The sequence below is a fragment of the Phyllostomus hastatus genome, unplaced genomic scaffold (assembly GCF_019186645.2).
Source record: "Phyllostomus hastatus isolate PE091 unplaced genomic scaffold, TTU_PhHast_1.1 phas_contig_58, whole genome shotgun sequence".
Lineage (NCBI taxonomy): Eukaryota > Metazoa > Chordata > Mammalia > Chiroptera > Phyllostomidae > Phyllostomus > Phyllostomus hastatus.
Genome location: NW_025333916.1, coordinates 20,357,971 through 20,382,322, shown reverse-complemented (window position 1 = coordinate 20,382,322; position 24,352 = coordinate 20,357,971). Strand labels below are relative to the sequence as shown.

General features: G+C 41.3%; 1 protein-coding gene across 1 annotated transcript in view; it reads left to right on the top strand.

Annotated features, from left to right (window-relative positions):
• Positions 1-24,352, top strand: part of SV2C (synaptic vesicle glycoprotein 2C) — a 190,364-nt gene that overhangs the window by 77,764 nt on the left and 88,248 nt on the right. The window contains exons 3-4 of the mRNA XM_045848231.1: positions 9,478-9,658; positions 23,304-23,455. Of these exons, the coding sequence (XP_045704187.1) occupies positions 9,478-9,658; positions 23,304-23,455 (333 nt within the window). The remainder of the gene's footprint in view (positions 1-9,477; positions 9,659-23,303; positions 23,456-24,352) is intronic.

The following is a 24,352-nucleotide window of genomic DNA, read 5'->3' as shown; positions in this document are numbered from 1 at the left end:
TGGTAGTGGAATGAAGATGAAGGATATTGCATTTGGTTAAAAAACAAAAGCAACAACAACATGGCTTCCTTCTTCCCCTACCTCTACCCCCATTGCTTTAGTAATGGGTCCCCTGCTCAGCACGTTCAGTGAAAGAATCCAATAGAAAATAAAAATTCAAGCACAGAATTTGAAGCTCATAATGATGAGACATAGCAAGTTGTAGGTAAAGAGAGAGACACTGTGTTTTTCTTTGCACTTGGTAGGTGCAGGGGTAGCTGGAGAGGGTCAGTGGTCCCTGGAATCAGCCTTTTACAGACTGCAGTGGGGTCTTGCCAAGGGTTGGCCGTGCTCATAGCAAACCATTCTGGGGGTCCAAGAGCAGTGACCACAGGGCAGCAGCCATGAACGCTTCTACATCAGCAGGTTGGTGGGTGGGGAGGATCCACAAGAGAGCAGCAAGGGAGAAAGGTTGCCCGCCTCACCCTACACCTTGTCCCGCCAGACAGAAGAGAAAGCCTGGGCCACCTTTGCAGGGCTGACCAACACCATTATCTAGAAGCCCTATCTAGTTAAATCTGGACTGGTGATTGGTCAGTTAATGGAAAAAATAGTAAAAGAAAGAAAATGTGCAAAATAAGTATAATGTACTTAAACATACAAGCATACATTCACTTGACCATCTGGATGCAGGAGCAAAGGCTTTCCTCAGAGGAGGGATCGTCTAACTAGCGTACCCTGTCGTCTTTCTTGTATCACCAGCCACTACATGACTTTGACATTCAGTTTTAATCTCTCTCAAGTGGACTGAGGGCCCAGTCTGAGCCCAGAATCTCTCATTTATGATTTTTCTCAGCCTTTTGTTGTTCTGTTGGTCACATTTATTTAATAGCAGCCATTTTCTTTTGCTACTAGTTTTCCCCAAATCTTTCTTAAATTAGTTTTTATAGAAGTGGCTCCAATTCCTTACACACTCCCATTTCATTTTTCACGTGATTGATGTTTAATTAAATAAATACTGAATGATAAGCAGAACTGAGTCAAACAGGTTGGGTATAACTATAGTAAGCCTAAAGTGCCGCTGGTGGAAGCAGATGGGTGAGTTCACGGAAGAAGTTCAAAGATAGTTCTCAGTGTGTTTGTGGGTGGGTTGGTTAATTCATTCAGTTGTTTAAATAAAAATTGGCAAGGTGGGAGAAAGCCCTACCTTTGGGAAGATAAATGCACCTGCCTCTAGTGACAGGAATAATATCTAAAAACTAATGAACACAATCTAGGCAATAAAGCCTAAATATGACAGACCATATTCTATTATTGGTTCCAGCCACCATTTCCGGAGCTGTTGTCATTTATGCTTAAATATTTGTTTTTTAACTTTGACTTAAAATTTTGTTTTAACCTAAGAAAAATCCCCTTTGTAAGGCAGGTGAGATCATCACCTCATGGAGATTATTTATCACTGGACTCAGAATACTGCCACAGAATGTTTTTCATTGAAAATCAATTTATAAATAAATGAAGGTATAAATTATAGAGTAATACATTAGCTATGGGTAACTGAAGTACTTAAGACAAGTTTAAAAAACTTACTGGCTAAGAATTGCTATGAGAAAAACACTGTCGATCATTTCTTAAAATTGTTCTGTTTAGTTTGAAGGTGGTTTAAAATGATGCTGGGGGAAAAAATGTGGCCCCTGAGGGATTGTCAGGAAGGATCAAAAACAGCTTTAGCAAAGAGACAGATATGGAAATGTGGTATTTGTCAGGGGAAATGAGGCTATGATTAAGAAAAATGGAATAGGCCCCCATTTTAGAAAATTCCTTAATGGGAAATCATGCCTGAGGTCTCCTTTGTCTCTTGGAAGACCGACTGGCTGGGCTGGCCGGTAATGGCCTGCAGCCCAGCTGAGGTGGGAGGAGGAGAATGAGCCTCAGGTCAGGTTTCTCAAGCCGGGTTCAGCCTCCTGAAAGCCCAGCCGAATTAAAGTCTTCTTCAGACTCCTAGAAGGACCTGGGAATCTCTGCCTGGCCTCTCTCCCCATGGGAGTTCTGCCTCTAGTCCCCAGGAATACAGGTCCTAGGAGGGGCCCAAAGTTTTTGCTTGTCCTCTAGAAATAAATCTTCAGCCTATGTAGGGAGATCTTGTTGTTCTATGTCTTTGGATTTTCAATATTCCATAGCCTGCATCTTCTCCTCTCAAATATGTATTAGACAAATACATACTTTAAGTAAAAAAGAAATGTATTGGGGAGGTTACATGTTTTACTGGAAAGCAAAACAGCCTAAAAGTGCTTTTAGATTCTAAAGTGCACCAGGGTCATGTTGGGTCTTGTTCTAATGCAAAGTCTGAGTCTGTGGGTCTAGAGTGGACGCTTACACTCTGCATTTCTAGCAAGTTCCCCAGGGGGCCAGTGCTGTCGGTCCAGTCTTATACTCTGAGGAGCAAGGATTTAAAAGACCTCATTTCAAGTACTGACTTATCACAGCTACAGTTTCCTACTGGTCAAATAAGGCATTTTGAACTAAAATACCCTTTCATTCTAACCAGCCACAGCTGCACCAAGAGTAGAGAACTGAGATGGCTGGTCTGTGCCAAGGGCACGTCTCCACTCTGGGTTTTTAAGGACTCACCATTACCGTACTGTGAAAGCCAAGTAGAAACAGGAAAACAAATAAGCAGGAAATAGTTTCTCTTCTTACTGTCCCAGAATTTCCGATTTTATTCACATTGTGCCTTTGCTAACACTGAAAAGTTTGGCGTAAAAAAATTAAAAATTAAAAAAAAGAGAAAAGTCTGCTTTTACTTAGATTACAGGATCAACAAATAAACCTTCTAATTGTGCTGTTTGCTCTAAATAAGCTACTAGGTAGGCTTCATTCTCTCCATTGCATGCCCAATGGAACAGTCTAATTACCAGTAATAATTCAACAAAGACACACAAGATTATTGCCTTAAGATCTGAAATGTATTTTTAACCAGAGTTTAGATACAAAGATACAACTTAATACCACCTTTTTTTTTTCTTACTGAACCTGTCAGTAGTGGAGGAATTTAATACCGTCTTGAAATCTTTCTTATCCTTCAGAATCCTCTCAGATGTTCCCTCTTTGGTGAAACTTTCTCAGAGGCCACAGTCAGGATTAGGAGCCTCCTCCTGCCCCTCTGGGCCCAGTTGCGCCTCCTTCAGGCCGCCCGCCTCACTGTTGGGCCCATCCAGTTTTGCACTTGTTGCCTCCCTCGCTGAATTACAAGCTCTTGAAGCCATCTTGATGGAGTAGAAAGAGAGTTTAGGGACTTGGAGCCTAGGTACCTGAGTGGACACTTCAGCACTGTTCTGCCCTGGTCATCTGTCCCCAGGTGGCCATGGGAAGTTCTAGCCTGGCTGCCCCTTTCTGTAGTGGACATGATCAGATGGGGCTGTCAGGAGGGTTGTGTGAACACTGGTTGTGAAACTGTCTCTCTCCTCTTCTGACTTAGAGTAGGCATTGCATGAACATTTCTGTATGTTTTAATTTCTCTACTAAGGTCAGGGATCACAACTTACAAATCCTTACATTCTAGCACTTCAGGAAAAGTCATGCAAAGCTGGTGCTTAACAAATTCTTTAAAATTGAATTCAATATCCTGTCTTTTAAGAAGATTGGTTGTATTTATTTTAGGCATAGTAATAAAACAAAATGGAGAAAGAACTGGTTTGCTTTTCCTCAAATAGCTGATACTGAATGCATTTCTGAAAGACACAAAATGTATTTTGAAGTGGTTATTAAAATTCTGGCAGAGATTTATTTCTGGTTTGCTTAGTTTAGAAATCCTAAACATAAGTGGAGTAAAGGTAAACACTACACAGGAAAAAAACTGTATTTAACAGGCAATTCCTATAGGATATCCCTTTTTATATATTCATATGTATAAAATTCCAGGAAGAATTAGAAAAAAAATGCCAATAGTCATGTTTGGGAAGAGGGTCAAGGGTGGAGAAGAAGGAAAGATTTATTTTCATTGCATGCATTTCTGTGTGGTGTGACTTTTTGGTCACACAGGCATGTTTATTTGTTTAAATATATACTAACAAGGATAGCTGGGAGGATTGAAGGATGGGCCATTTTTATTTTACTCTTTTATAGATTAGTCCCTAGTACATGTTATTTTTAACTTTTATTTTCAAATGGCTGAAGTACAAGGCGCTAGTAAGGAATGAGGGTGTTCCACCCCTTGCCAAGTCCCTAAGCTATCTCCGTCACGGAAGTCCAGTGTGAGCTCAGCCTGCTCCACCATGGCTACCGCTGAGCTGTCTGGAGCTCCTGGGGTGGGGCTGTGCCCTCACACTACTGCTGGGTGGGGGAGACCTAGCACCCAGTTTGAGCCCATCACGTACCGGAATGACGACTTCATAAAGCCGTGCTCTGGCTTAGCTAAAACAAGGCTGCTGGTGACTGCCCTGAAGAAGGGGAATATGGAGACCAGTGCAACAGGGACATGCCCCTCCTGCACCAGAAAAGCAAGGGAGTTACCCTCCTTGGACCATAGCGTAGGAGCCTGTTCTTTTTAGCAAGACATTAGATTTTCCTTTTTTTTCTCTGGCACACTGAGTTGTTTTCAGCATTAACCCCTTTACTCCCCACTAGGGTTGGGAATGTGCCCCTTTGGAATGTCTTATTGGAGGAGTAGTGTACCCCTTGTTCTATGATAGGGTAGAATGAAGCATTATTTTCTTTTAGCTGCTGTATACCATTTCCTATTACTCCTGACTTAACTAGCTTTATGAAAGTGGGAATGGTGCCCAGGGAGAACACCCTGCAGAGACGTTTGAGGTACTGCTTTCCATTCTAGGTGGTACCACCCCCCACACAGGGGCCCAGACAAACTGGGATGTTTTCACAGGAGGGCAGCCAGAGTTGAGAGAGAATTGTAACCACACTATACAACAAACTGCTGACGGATGGAATGTAGTCACCACTCACTTTTCTTTGGTCAAATCATTAACTTCTCTGTGCCTCAGTTTCCTCACCAGTGAGCTGGACTTTCAGAGTATTAACCTCCAAGGGTTGTCACGAGAATTAAATGAGTTAATTCACACAAGCACTTAGAACTGGTAAGGGTTCAGCAGTGGTAGTGATCATATTTTGTTCCTGGGGCTGGAGCTCAAAGGAAGTCTCCCCAATGTTCAGTTTGCAGCAGCCATAGGCCACTCCTGGTCTGTGAGAGCTCACTTTCTGATTTGTAGGCATTTTTAAAGACATAGACATTATTATAAACAACCTTAGTTACTGGTAATTCTTGTAAGAGACATGAAGAAAACTTGAGCCTCTTATGCTATAAATAAGAGATATGCTGATATGCATTTCCCTGGGTGAATCTGTCTGCTTTTGGAATTCTTTGCCTTGTGCTGATACTTTTTTTACATTGTCTTCTGGACATGCATTGGGCCTCATGAGATGTGTAATCTCTTTATTGAGAAAGATGATATGACTCTTCCAGTGAAAATGGTGGTGTAGACAGTCATGGCTCACCTCTTCACACAACCACATCAAAATTAAAACTAAAATGTAGAACAGTCATCACTCAGAACCATCAGAAATTGAGTTGAATGGAAGCCTGACAACTATGGACTTAAAGAATCCACATCCATCCAGGCTGGAGAAGTGGAATGGGCTGGTCCCACACCCACGTGTGGTGGATAAAATTCAGGAGGGATATCTCAGGAGCAAGGAGTTTCAATCCCACACCAGACCCCCCAGCCCAGGCTTCCAGTGCCAGGGAGATAAGTCACTACAAATTTTGGCTGCAAAAACCAGGGGGGATTGAGTTGGTGGAAGAAAATTCTGAAGACCAGAGCAGTTCCTCTTAAAGAACCCATGCATGGACTCACCTACTCAGACTCCCTCCCTCTGAGCTCCAGCACCAGGGCAGCAGCTCGAAAGGCACCAGTGGCATACAGGGAGGAACTGAAGTGTCTGGCATCAAGGTGAGCGGGGGCCATTGTTCCTTTTCTAAACCCTCCCCCCACAGAGCCACAGAGCTGGCAAGCTGGTACCATATTTGAGACTCCATCAACCTGGCTAATACTGTTTGATCCACCTTGGAGATCCCCAGAGATACCACCCCACCCAACTTATGGACCCACACAAGCTGCTTTTCCATATGAATGGCTGATCTTGCCTTATGCTTCACAACTTCTTAAATCCTCTCAAACAAGTAGTAGCAGCTGGCTTCAGTGGGCCCCATGCCCAGTACTAGCAGCAGCCAGCCTAGATTCACAGTTTGGCTTTGCCTGGGAATCTCCAAGCCCAGCACAAGTAGTAGCCATCTCAGATTGCTTTATAGCTCAGGAAGGATGGCCACAGGCAAAACACATGTGGGAGCTGAACTTGGGCTGATTTTGGCCTGCATTACTCAGGAAACCCCAGGACCTGTGCACCCAGTGGACAGCTATAGATCATGTAGAGCACCACCACCCTGAACCTGCACAGCTGATCCTCCACAGATGGCGGAGGTTGGTGGTAAGTGATCACAGCCAATCCTTGCAGCTGATTGACCTGGGTAAATCCCTCCCATTAATCTGCCAACAGCAACCAAGGCTCAACTACAAGAGGAGGGTGTACTCAGTCCACTCGAAGGGCATATCTTGAGTACCCAGCTTGGGTGATGGGGGAAGCTATTCTACTGGACCCTTTAAGACACCTACTATTTAGGCCACACTACCAACACATGGAGTCAAAGCAGCTCTACCTAATACATAGAACCAAACACAGGGAGGCTGCCAAAATGAGGAGACAAAGAAACATGGCCCAAATGAAAGAACAGATCAAAACTCCAGAAAAAGAGGTAAACGATATAGAGATAAGCAATCTATCAGTTGCAGAGTTCAAAACACTGGTTATAAAGATGCTCAGGGAACTTAATGAGGACCTTAAAAACATAAAAAAGATCCAGTCAGAAACAAAGGATACCCTAATTGAAATGAACAATTTACAGAGAACAATAGAGTAGATGAAGCCAAGAATCAAATCAATGATTTGGAATATAAGGAAGCCAAAAACAACCAATCAGAACAAGATAAAAAAGAATCCAAAAAATGAGGATAGTATAAGCAGCCTCTGGGACTACTTCCAGAGGTCCAACATTCACATCTTAGGGATACCAAAAGGAGGAGAGAAAGAGCAAGAAATTGGAAATCTATTTGAAAAAATAATGAAAGAAAATTTCCCTAATTTGATGAAGGAAATACACATGCAAGTCCAGGAATCACAGAATCCCAATTATGATGGATGCAAAGAGGCCCACTCCAAGGTACATCATAATTAAAATGTGAAAGGTTAAAGATAAAGAGAAAATCTTAAAAGCAACAAGAGAAAAGAAGTTAGTTACCTACAGGGGAGTTCTCATAAGACTGTTGGCTGATTTCTCAAAAGAAACTTTGCAGGCTACAAGGGACTGGTAACAAATAATCGAAGTGATGAAAAGCAGGGACATACAGCCAAGATTCCTTTACACAGCAAAGCTATCACTTAGAATCAAAGGGCAGATAAAGAGCTTCCCAAAAAGAAAAAACTAAAGGAGTTCTTCATTACTAAACCATTATTATATGAAATGTTAAAGGGACTCATTTAAAAAAAAAGAAGAAGATCAAAACTGTGAACAGTAAAATGGCAAAAAAAAATACATATCTATCAACAATTGAAACTAAAAAATAAGCTAAGCAAACAAGAAGAACAGAGACAGAATCATGGATATGGAGAGTGTTTTGATGGTTGCTAGATGGGAGAAAAGTATGGGGGAATGGATGAAGAGGTGAGGGGGATTAAGAAGTACAAATAGGTAGTTACAGAATAGCCATGGGGATGTAAACTACAATATAGGAAATGGCGCAGCCAAATAACTTATATGAATGGCCCATGGACATGAACAATGGTGGAGGGGATTGCCTGAGGGAATGGGAAGTGCTGGGTGAAAGGGGCAAAGGGAAAAAAATCAGGACAACTGTAATAGCACAACCAATAAAATATAATAATAATAAAAAAAGAAGAATGATCTGTCTATTGTCAGCCCTGTAGTACAGAGAAAAATATGCCATGTCCACCCAGGCACGGCTGACCAGCCACACCTTGGCAGTACCCCAGTCTAAATAAGAACAGCTTTTGTCTTTTTTTATTCTGCAGTTGCTCCAACACAGGCCATTCACTGTAGCTGTCTGTACTTGAGCATCTACAAAGCAGCATCTGCAAGTCATTGATGTGAGGGTCACCAGACTTTGCCACCTGTTGTCTTTCTGGATCTTGTATTGATCCATTAACTGTGTGTTAAGCAAACAAATTCAGGGTGAATGTTTGAATAGGCCATTTCCCAAAGAAATCTAAAGCAATAAATCAGCCAGTGTTTTTTTTTTAACCTTATTACTTAGATGCTGCTGAGTATCTTAAATGTGCTTTAGAAAAGGGACTGTTCAAATGGTGCTTTGGTGAAGTAAGGGAAAAAGCAGAAATAAATGAAAGGTATAGTAGCAGCTTTTTTAACACCACATTCAAATATAATGTACTTCCAGTATTAATTATGCCATTTCCCCTAGACATTGCACACCCTTTTGGAAACCTCTCTGAAGTAACATTTGCCATGTCTAAGGTTATTTGATCCTAAGAAAGAATCTGGATAGGGCCCACGGGGGGCCTGGTTCTTTAGAAGCAGCAAGTGAATTAGAAATTCAAGTGTATACTCATAGTGACACAAGAGGGACATCTCTTTAGCTTTTCATTTTCCATTTGTTTCCTTATGGAAGCAAAGCCAACAAGGATGAGTTTCATAATTCCCAAACTACTAATAGCTATTTCTCTTCTCCTTAGGCTCCTTAAAATCCTGACTCCGAGAAAAAGTTTTCTTTTATGAATGGAATTTGAGAGTATTTTCAGATTAACTTTTATAACCTCTAAACTCATCTTCCCTAGCTTTCTTTCTTTCCCAAGGAAGGGCCAGGGCTTTCAGAAGGGACTAGAGAGAAAATCCTTAAAATCCTCTAAAGGGTTCCTAAGGGTCTGACCTTGGCCCAGGTCATATGCGGTCATATGCTACAGGCGGAGACTGGAAGCAGACTGGGGAATACACTTTGACCTTGGAACACTTGATCTTACAGTCCCCCATCTTGGCCTTGTTGTGGTGATAAGTCAGGTGTTCAGACCAAAGGTGACGTGGCCATGAGTCAAACTCCAGGATGTTCTGTGTGGGGACTCCTTATGTCTGCCCACTCTGTACCTATCTCCATGTGGCTGGTGAGAATGTGACTATTTTGTCTTTTGTACTTGCCATTGGTCATGGCCACCAAAGGTAGCCCACAAAGCTTACTCTCCAACTTGAAAGCTGAATTGTGTGTTCTAAAGGTTATATTTTTGAAGGAAACTTTTTCCATGCATAATGCTGGAATGTATCTTGCCCCTTGTTCCTTTGCCATTACATGTGTCGTGTACTCCCAATCTCTGACATATTTCTTTGTTTTCTGTGTGTTGCAGGCAGCATAGTCTACCTCGGGATGATGGTGGGGGCGTTCTTCTGGGGAGGACTGGCTGACAAAGTGGGAAGGAAGCAGTCTCTTCTGATTTGCATGTCTGTCAACGGATTCTTTGCCTTCCTTTCTTCATTTGTCCAAGGTTATGGCTTCTTCCTCTTCTGTCGCTTGCTTTCTGGATTCGGGTAAGGTTTTCTCCTTCATATTTTATAGTAATGTATTTATTCTTAATAATTGTACATGTTCTCCACTCTAAAGGACCTCATTACCAAGAAATTATCCCTTAACATATCCCCTTCCCTGCCTTTGTGTCAGCCTATGGGGCCATACTGCCAGCTCTTAGAAATATAATTATCAGCCTTTAAATCCAGAAGAGAAAGGAACACACGTCTGTGTTCTTGAGGCTGATTCGGTTAGTGTTTTACTTCTAGGAAATAGGTATTGTTTTAACTGGAAAGCTGTTTCTATGGCAGAGCACATTCATAAATGTATTTTTCTTCTGAAAATTTAATTTAAGCAAGAAATAGCTCTGGTCCTACATTATGAACTAATTAAAGGTTTGGACCACTCAGGTGTTCTCTTAAATCCAGGATGAGAGTGTCTCCAGTAAAGGTTATTTTATTGATCTACATTAACAGCATATTTAACTAGGTAGAAAGCCTGTTTTTGACTTTTGTTGAATTAACAGAAGTTGTACTGTTAGCCAAGTGCAATGGCATAGCATAGCCAATGATGTAGACATTTTCTTTAAAGAGCTTGAAACACTCATTACTACTAAGTCAACTCACACCTTAGGAAAACCTAGTACTGAATTAGAAGAGTCCAAGAAACTGCTTTGATAAGGAAAAAAAATAGAAAAAAACTTCCTGATTTGTTCTTGAGAACTTTATTTTCATTACAGACATTCTTTCTCTGGGGTGACATAAGATAAATCCATAGGAATCGTATAAAAATAAATAAATGAAGAAAGGGAAGGATACAGTGCTGGGTTATGAACTTGAAAAGCCTGTCAGTTGTGGTTGTTGATGATGGAGGTACCCACACAGGAAAACACAGTTTTGCCAAAAGAGAAGGTCAGAGAACTACAAGATGTTTTTTGTTTATTTTTAATTTTTTAGACAGAGGGGAAGGGAAGTAGAAAGAAAGAGAGAGAAACATCAGTGAGTAGTTGCCGCTTGTGGGCCATCTACTGGGGCTCTGGCTCAGAACCCAGGCATGTGCCCTGACTGGGAATTGAACAGGCAACCCTTTGGTTTGCAGGCTGGCACTCAGTCCACTGAGCCACACCAGCCAGGGTCTTTTTTAATCTTCTTGTACCCCCTCATATGCTACATTCTGCATATAATGGGCAAATATGAGACTACATTGTACAAATTGCAGGATATTTCCTCAGAATACATACATTCCAGTAAACCTAGAGGGTTGGAATGTTTGGGAAAGTATAAAAATATTATTTCATTAGGAAAAAAGTATCAGAATCACTAAATTGCTTTACGATGATTGAGGAGGAGCGCTTTTCCTCACTAGAGGGGCCCTTTGATGCTCAGAGCACTGTGTGAGATTGGCTTACACACACTACTGACTTGGGGAGGTCATTTGCCTCATGGATTCAAGGGCTACAGCACACCTAATTCTCAGAGAATTGGGATAACTGAGGAAGAACAGGTATTATTGGGGGCTCTTTGTTAAAGGCCCTTCTCCATGTCCATAGGATGAGACATTCTTTTTTACCAGGAAAAAACAAGGTTTCCTTCCACTTTCTATTACCTACATAATACCATTAGCCTGTCAGGAGAAGGCTAATAGCCTAAAGTCTGAAGTTTCCAGGCCTTTCCATTTGCAATCTTTTCCAGGAAATCTCAACCATATCCACTGACTCAAAAGTACCTGACTGTGGTCAAATTATTATGGTGATTTTAAGTACCAGTCTGCATTGTGATATGGTCAACCCAGTTGACTGCAGAGAAAAGGGCTATTATGGTGGTTGCAAAACACTCAAAACTAATGGACTGTCCAGACACTAATTCAAGGACAGCACAGAAGCAGAGCCTGCTTGGGTATATTCATGACGTCATCTTATTCCCTGTTGCAGACAAATTATTCTTCAGCTAGCAGCTCAGAGCTGCTGACCTCTTAATAACATAATTTACCTGGCAAAGCACAGACTGTGTATTGCTAACTCAGCTAGGCTCTCTAAATTGTAATACTGGAGGCAAACGCACTGTGCCTTTGGGAAATTGGCAAGGACTGAAAGTCCAGAAATCCAAGTCCATCTACCCCTGCCCTTCACTGTGGGACCTTGGGAAAGTCTCTCAGCTTTTCCAGTCTGGTACATCTTTTGAAAAGGGAGATAATAATACTTTCCATTCCTACCTGGGAATGTGAGAATCAAATGATATAAGGTATTAAAAGTACTTGGTAGAGGAGGAGAGGTAGGATAAGGATTAGGAGCACTCCCCTTTGGTGTGGCACTTCCTGCTCCCTTTGTTCTTTGTCGCATTCCTTCAGCTAAGCTGCCTGTACTCATTGTCTCAGAGTGACAGCAGAGGGAGAGGGAAAAAGAAGCATCTCTTTGGCTTTGAAATTTTAAGTCTTACCTGTGAGGGAAGCTGAAAGGATGAACCAAAGGCAAAAGACTTGGGAGAGACTAGAGCGAGTGACAGGGAGCCTCCCTGCTTCCCAGAAGAGATGGAGATTCCCTAGGCTGGGGGCAGGGCTAAGAGGAGCCACATGAGCTTACTCACCTGGGCCCAGGTGGCAAAACACCCAGAGTTTTGTGAGCTCTAGCAGCTGAGGGTACCTGAGAAATGATGTTAAGGAAAATGAAGAAAATTATTGTTTTTCCTCAGCTGAGTTGATGGGTCATGTTACCTACATGTAACATATGAAGTGCCACCTCTATGACAGAGGCTTTTTTATAAGTCTTTTTTATTAAAGTATAGTTGATATACAATAGTCTGTTAGCTATCATGTGTATTAGTTTCAGGTGTACAATATAGTGATTTTGATACTTTTAGAGCTTACAATGTGATCACCCCACAAATTCTAAGTAATCATCTGTCACTGTGCAAATCTATCATCATATTATTGAGTATAGTCTCCTTCCTCTTTTCACCCATCCCACGACTTCTCCCTTCTTTTTTATTTTTTTTAATTTTTATTTTATTTATTTATTTTTAGAGAGGGAAGGGAGGGAGGGAGAGAGAGAGAGAGAGAGAGAGAGAGAGAGAGAGAAACATCAGTGTGCGGTTGCTGGGGGTTATGGCCTGCAACCCAGGAATGTACCCTGGCTGGGAATCGAACCTGGGACATTTTGGTTCTCAGCCCGCGCTCAATCCAATGAGCTATGCCAGCCAGGGCTGACTTCTCCCTTCTGATAATCATCATCCCTTTGGTCTCTATTTCTATGAATCTGGGTTTTTTTTCTTTGTTTGTTTGTTTCTCATTTTCTTTAGATTCTGCATATAAGTGAAACCACACGGTACTTGTCTTTCTCTGCCTTACTTATTTCACTTCACATAATACCCTCTAGATCAGGGGTATCCAACTGTTTGGCGTTTCTGGGCCACACTGGAAAAAGAGGAGTTGTCTTGGGCCACACATTAAATACATTGTGACATGTAATTACAAAAAAATCTCATAATGTTTTAAATAAATTTACGATTTTGTGTTGGGCCACATTCATAGCCATAGTGGGCTGCAGGTTGGATACCTGTGCTAGATCCTTTCATGTTGTCACAAATGACAAGTTTTCATTCTTTTTTGTATTGCTGCATGATATTCCAGTGTGTGTGTGTGTGTGTGTGTGTGTGTGTACATACACATATAGGTTTTTCTCAGCAGCTCTAGAGTTCATCTGGACACCTGTTTCTGAATTGTTGGGTGGTCTCAGCCAAATCTTTTCTCCAATTCCTCTTCAGTTCACCTCAGAAAAACACTCTGGCACCTGCCATAGCTTTGTAGTCCCAGCTCTGAAACAATGCTGGAACTTTCACAGATATGGATGAGCCCTAGCCCCAAGGTGCTTTCAGTCTGGTCACAGAGGGAAGACACACTGACAGATCTCTCATTCTCCACCTGCTAAGAACCAGTCCTTGCCTGAACAGAGAAAACAAGGGGCATGGGAAGAAAGAGAAAACAATGATAAAACTGTGCATGAAAGACCAATTTCCACATAAAGGCTCTTCTTATTTTATTTTTTTTTTAAAGATTTTATTTATTTTTAGAGAGGGAAGGGAGAGAGAGAGAGAGAAAGAAAGATCAATGTGCGGTTGCTGGGGGTTATGGCCTGCAACCCAGGAATGTACCCTGGCTGGGAATCGAACCTGGGACACTTTAGTTCCCAGCCCGCGCTCAATCCACTGAGCTACACCAGCCAGGGCTTGGCTCTTCTTATTTTTAAAAGCATATTATATGTAAACCCTTTTCATTTCCATCACATATGAACTCAGTGCATAAGCAGCTGAAGCATTGATGTGTTCCCTTTTTTATTTAAACTTACTTTACTAAAAGTTAAGCCAGTTACGGCTTTTTATCCTGGAGTCCTTAAATAAGAGATCTTGTTATATCTACTTTATTAAGCAGCTCCCTCCATTCACATCTGATTTGCTTTGTAAATTGAGGAAAACCAGGTGACCAAGCAAGCGAGGTTTTAGAATGCTGGGAATTTTTCTGTCATGGGCTTTTGGTGCGCAGATCCTGCCACGCTCTACACATTGCCCAGGAGCATCCCTCTTGCCATCCTTTCTGCTGCAAAGGCTTTTCTCCCAGATCCTCAGCACACATGACCTCAGGCCACCCTGGAACCAACCTCCCAGTGTCCTTCACCACAGAAAGACACTGGGAGTTCTGTTTAGTCTTCTTGGTAGCACTTACTGATAATCAAAATATTATATTCACTTTTTATGAGCTTGTTTCCCTCCTCTACCAGCATATGAATTCCAGAAGGGTAGGGAGTGATAAGACAAGTATGCTGTCTTTACTGCTCAATCGCCCAAGGTGGGCCTGGTTACTGTGAAGGGCGGAGTCAAAGTAGCAGCTGGAGTAGTCTGACTGCACAGACCTGTGTGGATGGTGCTCCTAGACATGAAACAGATAGATCTTACTTGATCTGTATACACAGAAGAGTTCTAGGTCAAGTGAACAAAAGTTTAACTTGAATCATAAAAACAGAGAGTCATGGCAGCTCAATCAATTTCCAGACTTGAGCCAGCTACAGAGGAGGGGAAGACTGGGTCTCCCGAGGAAGGATCCTTGTACACTACTGAACATTTATACTGTTAATCTTTCTCCCAGCCTTCCTCAGGGACCTTTAGCCTCTTACCAGGGTAACTGTGCATGAGAGAAAAGGAAATAATCAGGCTTTTCAGGACTTATTTACTAGGCACTAGCTCTGGACTGACACTGATTCCAGGAGACCTAAAATGTCACTGTGGTCCACCATCAGGTAAGGGACTTTTGGAGATCAGGTGATCCGTGGAGTTTTAGCTCAGGTTCATCTCATGGTGGGTTCAGTGGGCTCCTGAATCTGTCCCGTGGTGGTTTCCAAGTGCCATTCTATTGCAACTGACAGAATCTTCGCATTGGCACAGCACGTGTCCACCTGTTCCACACATTGGGAATCTCAGGGGAGAATGAGAATTTCTGGGTCACAGACCAAACCATCCACTAATGGAACCAGGAGAGACACAGCTAGGACTTAAACTGCAGTAAAGTCTTTTGAACTAACAACTGTGTGAACAAGTAAACTGTGCATTCTAAATCCAAGGTTAAAATGCCTTCACTGTGATTTTATTGAAAATGCCATAGGTTGCTCTGTCTTATTTCATTGTTGAAGCATCATTAGCAGCACTGGGTTATGTTCCTGTTTCTACATGTAAAGGAGACAGGGAGGAGCACTGGTTTAGCCTGAGGACTCTCTGGGTTTATGATTTCATTGCCTCGAAATGTGCTTTCCGCTTAATTCACCACACCAAGTCATGAGTATATTTTCTTAGTAACATAAATATGTCCAGCTGCCATATTCTGTGTGACTTGAGATATTTATTCAGTGCCGAGAATAATTTTCCTGCCAGGGACAACAGTGTTTTGCAGGAATGAGGCAAAGGGCATCTCCAATTATTCAGCTGTCTCTCACTTTCCGAGTGAATCTCACTCCAGGGAACAGACACTTCCCTCTCCTCTTTTGTTACAGAAAACTGGAAAGATGGGAAGTGGAATTGACACCCCTGATTCATTTTCATTTGCCCAGGATTAAATTATTTGCTTCTAGTCACTGTTAATTATGGGAATGGTGATACTTCAGAGGCTGGGTAATGTCAGGGGTGGTGGGAGCTGCCCACTGAGGGCCTGGCACTGCTGAGCATGAAGGTCAGGGAAAAGTACAACAGCAACGGAAATTAAGATGAAACTTCAAAGTGTCTGTCACTAGTAAATGGACAGTCACTTCTCCCTCGGTGTACGGAGCCTCACAAAAGTGCTTCATAGCTCTTTGCAATATCCATCCATTAATGTATACGTTATATTAACCAGAATGCCTTTGTTTTATAGAAATGATTGCCATTAACTGGGATTCTTCAAGGTATTCTATACACAGCATCTCCTTTATTTCCACAACAGTTTTAAATAATTAGGAATGCAAAAATGTCATGCCTTTTTAAGTTAGAAGATTGAGGCACAGATAGATTGACTTCCTAATGTTCAGTAGACACCTGCCCTTCCAGGTCTTCTGCTTTTTTGTCTGTTTCTAAATGATGAGGTTTCCTTTCAAAGTAGCCTTCCTCTTGATGTGAATTTTCTTATATTGGGAAAACGCAGGCCATTTTTAAAAATTTCAAAACTTTTAAGGTGTGTTTTATCAAAGACCTTACCCTGATGAGAGATGCCATGTTAAGCACTTTATAGATATTGTCTCATTTAAATCTTGTGTTGTCCCTGTAAGGAAGATAATGTTTATTCTACCCACTTTAGAGATGAGAAAATTGAGGCACAGAAGTTGGTTGCTGTCCAAGGTCACACAGTAAGTGGTATAATCATACCCAGGCAGTCTGGCTCCAGAGCCCATGCTCATAATCAGCCAGCAGTGCTGTCTCAGATTCTGTAAGATATGCCTGGTTTCATCCCTGGCTGGTGTGGCTCAGAGGACTGAGTGCCAGCCTGCAAACCAAAGCATTGCTAGTTCGATTCCCAGTCAGGGCACATGCTTGGGTTGTGGGCCAGGTCCCCAGTAGGGGGCGCATGAGAGGCAACCACACACTGATGTTTCTCTCCCTCTCTTCCTCTCTCCCTCCCCCTCCACCTAAAAATAAATAAATAAATTTTTTTTTTAAATAAAGAAATGTCTGATTTCATATGACACAAGATTCAGTACATGATAGGCACTAAGGCACTAAGTACATATGTTGAAAGACCGTTCAAGATATTTCTGATTGAGAGAATCAAAATGGAAAGACCTCTCCCAATATGGAAGATGAGGCAACAGGCAAAGTTAGCTTTAATCTAAAAATAATTGTAAACCCAAATTGTGAACAGGGGGTCTGTGCTTTCTTAGGCCCATGCTGTCCAGTAGGCCACATGTGACTGCCGAGCACTTGAAATGTTGCCAAATTAAGATGTGCTGAAAGTGCACAATTACATAGCCCTAAATTTCAAAAACTTAGCACATATTAAAGAATACAAAAGATATCATTGATTAATAATTTTTATATTGATCACATGTCAAACTGATAATATTTGGATATTGGGTTAAATGAATATATGTTAAAATTAACTTTACCTGATTTTTTTGCTCTTTTAATGTATTTTCTAGAAAATTAAAAAATATATATGGTTTGCATGGTATTTCTGTTGGAAAGCACTGTTTTAGACAATGCTTCTTATGAAAATTTCCAACATGAGGTTGACCTTTTGGACATACTTTATTTCCCAGTATACCCTTTAGCGAAGGTGCTGCTGATCTCAAGAGAGAAGTAACAGAGCAAAAGATCTTCCAGATGGACTCACAGTTTGTAATTGTGAAAAACTAGCCATATTCACTCTTTAGATTCAACTCTGTGAGCTCCTTGAGGGCAGAACATTGTGGTCTTCATACCTGTACCTCCAGCAATTGGTGATGTGCCTGGCCCAGAGTCTGGCTGGGTTAGGGAGGTGCTGGGGAGATGATAGGCCGATGGGTAAGTGGCAGGTGGGTTAGAGTGAATAGAGGAGGCTCAGGGGGCTCAGGAGTTTTGGGGGCTCAGGGCACCAGTCGGACGGCAAACAAGGGCTAGGGGTTGGATTGAAGCTACATTTTCTTAGAAACACAATTTTTATCCATACTATTTGTTTACATCTCAATATTTTTAAAGTAGTTGTTTGCTACCAGTTATTCTATTGATAGGTTATATATTATTGAAAAATAGCAAAACAGCCCATATCAAAGAATATTATTCTTTAAACTGTGGCTTCAGAGACCGGAGGACTAAAGCTTTCCAAACCACCGATCACTTTTGCACTGCCACTGGGAGATTCCCATTCTTGATTTGATGAGTGGTTCAGTTACTAGGAAGTGTTCTCCTGTTTCTGTCTTGATTACTTGCAATACACATGTGCCTTCTAATCAATATAGCCACCTCACTTTCTGTGCAAACCCAGCTCATTCAGAGACTGTTAGATCTGTGTTCTTTCATCTAAGCCTCTGAACAGCCTCCTCTGGGGTAGTCTATTTACTTTCATGAAGAGCAAGTTGCTGAAAAGCCCATCTTTGGGGCTGCTGCTTTTAGCTGTTTATTTCTGTGTCCAACTGAAAACATAATTAATTGGCTTTTAAATTGCTTCCTTTCTTTTCTGTTGATTCTGAGTAAGGATTAAAAATATATTCTTAAGAACTACTTGTAACTGTGATCCCTTGCATAAGCTATACCACTCACTATTCTTCTTACAGACCCATAATACTTGCCCCATAATAAAAGCTGCTAGAGCCAGCCCTTGGTGGACTTCACCCTCTGTGTACAATCTATATGAACACATGACTTTACAGCAGTTATTCAACTTTTTCCTTAATCATGTTTTCCCATAGCGCCCCACTTCCAGTGGAAACGTGAAGTGCAAGATCCAGGTAGAGGACTATGACAATCACGTGGTGGAATAAGTTAGAAGGAAATTATTCTCTGGACGTGCTCACTGGAGAATGAAAGCAGATCAGAGATACTCAAGAGAATCCCTCCTCAGGACAAGAAGTCATCAGACATTCCATAATTTCTCCCCTAAATTATCACACGTCAAGCCATTTTAATTGCAATTACTCTTTTTATCTACAACTCCCCTCTTTCACTGCAGAAACCTGAGGCCCTCCTCATTTCAATAGCCAGCATAATTCAGCGTGATGGGGTGCAGGGCAAACATAACCCACCAGTGAGTTGCCTTCTGAACTGGAGTAACATGAGCTGTGGCTGTGAAGTTTGCAGGCTTAGGACAGGCAGGCTTCCCAGGTTCTTACCGAGGTTTGTGCACACAGTAACATTCAGCATTTTGCTTCATCCTGCTATAACACTGATTTGACATATGTGTCTCATTCTCCCAGCAGAGGAGAAATTCTGTCTGTAAAGCTGATGCATCCTTTGCCTTACACAGTATCCCACTCGTGACTTTGTCTTAAATCACTGAGGAACATAAATGTTTCATGATATTCACCAGATGCCTAGTATTGAGTCAAATACAGACCTTTTACAGTACATGTGCGTCTGTGGGCATGCACACGTGCAGAGCAGGGTGGAAGAAGGCTTCCACCTTACTGTAGGGATGTGCTTTAACACACACACACACACACACACACACACACACACACACATATATATATATATATATATATATATATATATATACATATATATATGTTTAGTTTCTCTATATTCCTATAATTAAAGTTGTACAAACATAAAATAAATATTCTTAGGAAATAATTCCAATGCTGAAATTTCAAATATAAATGTTCTATTTCATTTATGTCAATTTATTTATTTTGGATCCACCTACATAGAGTGTGGATTTTAATTATTATTTCCTCTGTGCCTGCTATTACCAAAGGTAATTAAGATTTGACTCTTTTGGCAGCTGGATACACTTAACATCCAATCCTGAGAAACATTCCTTATTAGCCACCTGAATCTGATCATCTGTGTAAACATCAATGATGTCAGCGATGTACACACATTCTGATGGGATATGAAATAGTAGTGATGGTTAACATTGCAGCACACTGTAATGTGTTTTTCCTTGTTTAAAGGACATCACAGTAAGACGAGCAGGAATGTTTTCCCCAAAATAGATGGTCAGCCCACAGTGAGAAAGGTGAATGCTTGGATTGTTTTGTAGGTCTCTGAATCTGAAGAACTTTGCAAAGGATTTAAATAGACTCCCTCCCTCATTCTTCAGAGTCATTTGTCCACTGAGGTTAGAGTGTCTTGCTATCTGTCTTACAAACGTTGAGAGACACCCATGCAAAATAATCCCCTTAAAAAAGAGGCATTGAATCAAAAGCAGCTGGAATGCTTGTATGCCCTTAAAAGCTGGTATTCTCTTTTATGCAACAATGACCTGTTTAAAAACAACAGGTGAGTGTACAGTCTTCCACTTGCCACTTCAGCTGCCCTGGAGCACATTCATCTCGGTGCAGGGAGGCCTGGCCTATCTTATGTGCAACCATGCCTTCCCAAAGTGTGAGATGTCACTCTCACACGTGAAGTGTCTAGAATCCTGGTGAAATATTAATTAGGGTATGAAAAGCCCACAAAAGCTGGGATTCTGTTTTGTATTAAGAAGTGAGGCCACAGATTAGGGACCTGGGACTTCATGATGCAGAGAAATGAATGCTTCACAACAAGTGAAAAAAAAAAAAGAAGCATTAAATGATTTATGACACAGAGATTTTACTTCCCATTAAATTGTGTGTTGTCATGAAATCACTTTAAATCTGTTCAAAATTTTGTTGAATTTTTTAATTTAACTGGCTGTCCATGGTTTGAGGTCCTTAAGAAACCAGCCAGAGGACTGTGCGTGCCTGAGGTTGTGTGGCATAGAGCCAGCTCTAACAGTGCCACATACCTTTGTTTTTTGTGGGGGCATCTGGCTGATGGACTGGGGCCTGGCTGGCTACCCCTGGTGTGATAGCATCAAATTTTGTTGCATCTGAAGTCACATAGAATCATTTGTCTAGAAATTTTAGGTACAGCTGCTACATTCATCGCCCAAGGGAACAGATATAGATGCTTTAAATTAGTGATTTTACTTTTTTTATTTTTTAAAGTATACTTTATTGATTATGCTATTACAGTTGTCCAAATTTGTCCCCCCTTTTCCATTCTATGCCCAGTAACCCTCTTCTCTCCAGCAATCCTCTCTCTTGAATCATGTCCCTGAGTCATGCATATAAGTTCTTTGGCTTTTCCATGTCCTGTACTATTTTTAACACCTCCTGTCTATTTTGTACCTATCAGTTATGTTTCTTATTCCCTGTGCCTTTTCCCCCATTCTCCCCCTTCCCGCTCCCTGCTGATCACCCTCCAGATGATCTCCATTTCTGTGAATCTGTTCCTGTTCTAGTTGTTCACTTAGTTTGTTTTTGATTTTTAGATTCAGTAATTGATAGTTGTGAGTTTTTGTCATTTCATGTTTATAGTTTTGATCTTCTTTTCTTAAATAAGTACATTTAATATTTCATATAATAAGGTCTTGGTGATGAGAACTCCTTTAGCTTTACCTTATCTGGGAAGCACTTTATCTGCCCTTTCATTCTAAATGATAGCTTTGGTGGATAGAATAATCTTGGTTGTACGTCCTTGTTTGTCATCATTTTGGATACTTCTTGCCTGCAAAGTTCCTTTTGAGAAATCAGCTGAGAGTCTTTTGGGAACTCCTTTGTAGGTAACTTTCTGCTTTTCTCTTGCTGCTTTGAAGATCCTCTCTTGAGTTCCAGCCAAGGTGGAAGCATTCTGCTGGCAGCTGCCATTGCTGTCTCACCATATCTGCCTCACTGCTGCTACACCATGTCCTCTCTACCCTGACTCCCTGTCTCTACCCATCCTACTTGTCTGGATAGATGTGGCTTTTTTTAAATCCTTGGTTGTCAGACTTGCATACAGTTTGATTTTCTGGCAGTTCTGGGTGTTTTTTGTTTTGAGGTTAGTTGTGATCCTTCTTATGGTTGTGCAAAGAGGTGAGGTGTGTCTACCTATGCCTCCATCTTGACTGGAAGTCTAAGTTAGTGATTTTTAAACTCTTAGAACAGCAGCTCTCATTTAGAAACACATTGGGATTCATTATATATTTTATATATATGTATACACATATACAAATATACTTGTAACATAAATATGTTTATAATGGAGACAAAAGTTTTATGAAATGATACATATCCTTATTATCTGAGTGGTACTCGCATATCTTTATTTAATTTTTAAAATGCTGCTTATAGCTACTAAATTAATTTCAATTAATATTTTTCAAATTAATTGAAAACCATTGGTCTAAGTTGTCTGCCCCTGTCCAGCTGTGCAGGTGTTTAAGCAGGAAACACCTGTGAACAGTGGCGGTAGTCTGACCTACCAGCTGAGGCAGGGCGGCATTGTGAATCCTGCAGTTCATCTGGTGCACAGTTTCCCGCAGACATGGCCTTTCTCCAAATTGCATTTGCTAAGGTCACAGCCCACACATCTTTATCATAGCAAGGGCTCTAAAGAAATCCATTTGGTTATTGTTAAATGGAAAAACACATATTTTATTCCTCAACATCAAATTTACATGAAATGTCAATATCAACTCACCTTGCAAAAATCTGAAAATAAAGGAATCAGCACTTATTTTTAAAACTATATGACTAGGGTATTGTCTCTTCAACTTGCTTACATTGGTCACATATTCAAAAATATTAAGATTTCATATATGTTTTGGAATGAGAGAAAATAATGTTTTCTCATACTACTTTAGTTTGTCAGGTACTGGTTATTAAAATTTGGGGGTCAAGACCTATTTGAACTTCTGATGAGATCTATGGCTCATCCTCTAGGAATGAACAAAATTTTTATTCATTGAATTTGTTTTCAATGTTATTCAATGAATTTTTATTCATTGAATTCAAAAATATTGAATTTTTATTCAATATTTTAGAGAGCCCTTAACCTGAGTAGAAGTGACTGATCATATCTTCCCTCCAGAACTCAGTCAGCATTCCTGTAATTACCTGACTGGAAAGAAGCACTGAACCTCATTCTGTTGATGTCTCAACCAGTAGCTCCTTATATGGTTCTGTGAGGGTCCCTTGCACATGGACTCATTCTGCAGTGAATCTACTGGACTGGGACCAGAGTCATCCCAGGAAACAACCCTGTTTGTCAGCACATCAGCTGGGCTGGGAGTCACTGCTATAGCATAGCAGTGAGTGAGCACAGCTGGAGATGGCCTCCCACAAGTGCTTGAAGCTATTTCCAAAGTCACTACATTGTGGGTGGGACATATCATACCAAATATTGTAATTTTTCACAAATATGTAGACCATTCGCCACTGAGCTGGAAACCCATTGGAGTCCTAAGCGAAGGTCTGTGAGCCATGAGCAGGACACTTCTGCCACCCTTTAGCAACCTAGCTTCATTGCAGGTTCAAGGTATTAGAGGAATGATAAACCTATATTATAGATGGAGAGTATAATATTAAAGTTATAAAATAATAGAAAATATACTCTGTTCGATATGCTGGGATAGAGATAGAGCATGTGTTCAGAGCTAGCTTTCATTCTGCCCTTTGTATCTCGCATGATTGTGCAGGCCCTGATTTCACGTCTTCTCTGTCCCTCTTGGCAGGATTGGAGGTGCCATTCCCATCGTGTTCTCCTACTTTGCTGAGGTGCTGGCCCGAGAGAAGCGGGGTGAGCACCTGAGCTGGCTCTGCATGTTCTGGATGATCGGCGGCATCTACGCCTCTGCCATGGCCTGGGCCATCATCCCGCATTACGGTAGGAGTGGTCCCCACATTTTAAATCAGCCTCCATTCCCACCCCTTTTCTCTCCCGTGTGTGCTGGTTTGAGAGCAACGCTGTCATCATCATTTTCCCTTTTGTAATGTCTAGGATTCCCCCTCACACAGAGATCTGTTTAAGGTAAGATGGTGCCCGTGGTTGCTCAGGTTGTTTAGGAACACTGTCGCATTTTGTTATTTTCAGAGACATCGCTTTCATTTGTTTCTTATGTGCTCTCAACTCTGGGGTCCCTGCCTAAGTGGATGTGAGAGGATACAGACTGTAATTAGCATTAAGGCAACATGACTTACAGTTATTGGGGGACTGTCACACATACACAGTAGACATATGAGAGCCTTTATTGCTCCTACTTGGCCCAGTCCAAAGCTCAGCCTGTGCCAGCCTACCTCTCTTGACACCTCAGAAGTGGGGTGGCAGCAGGAAGAACCATGTCTTGTCATGGGTCATCAATTTGCAGAACTTAGAGGTGACTCTACTGTCCTCACTCTGCAGATCCCCTGCTCAGTTCCTCCTAAGAACCATGCTTACTGCCCCCGCCACTCAGAATACTTGGAGGTTCCACATTTCAAGCAGCACTCTCCCACCTGGAAGCCACAGGCTCCCCATTGCTTCACCCATAAGCAGTGAAATTTAGGGAGAAGTTAACTAAATCCAGGAGTCAAATTTAATATATGAGGAAAGGGGAAGGGAAGTGTTCTGGTTATATTTGTGTAGGTATGTGTGTGTATGCAGACAGGCTGAAATTTGCCAAATATGTATAAATTATGTGTGTATTCCAATAAAACTTTATTTACAAAAGTAGGTGATGGACAATGAGCCCTATTTTCTTCACCCCTTTGGTGCTTTATGGCATCTGATCTTTTTTTTATTGTT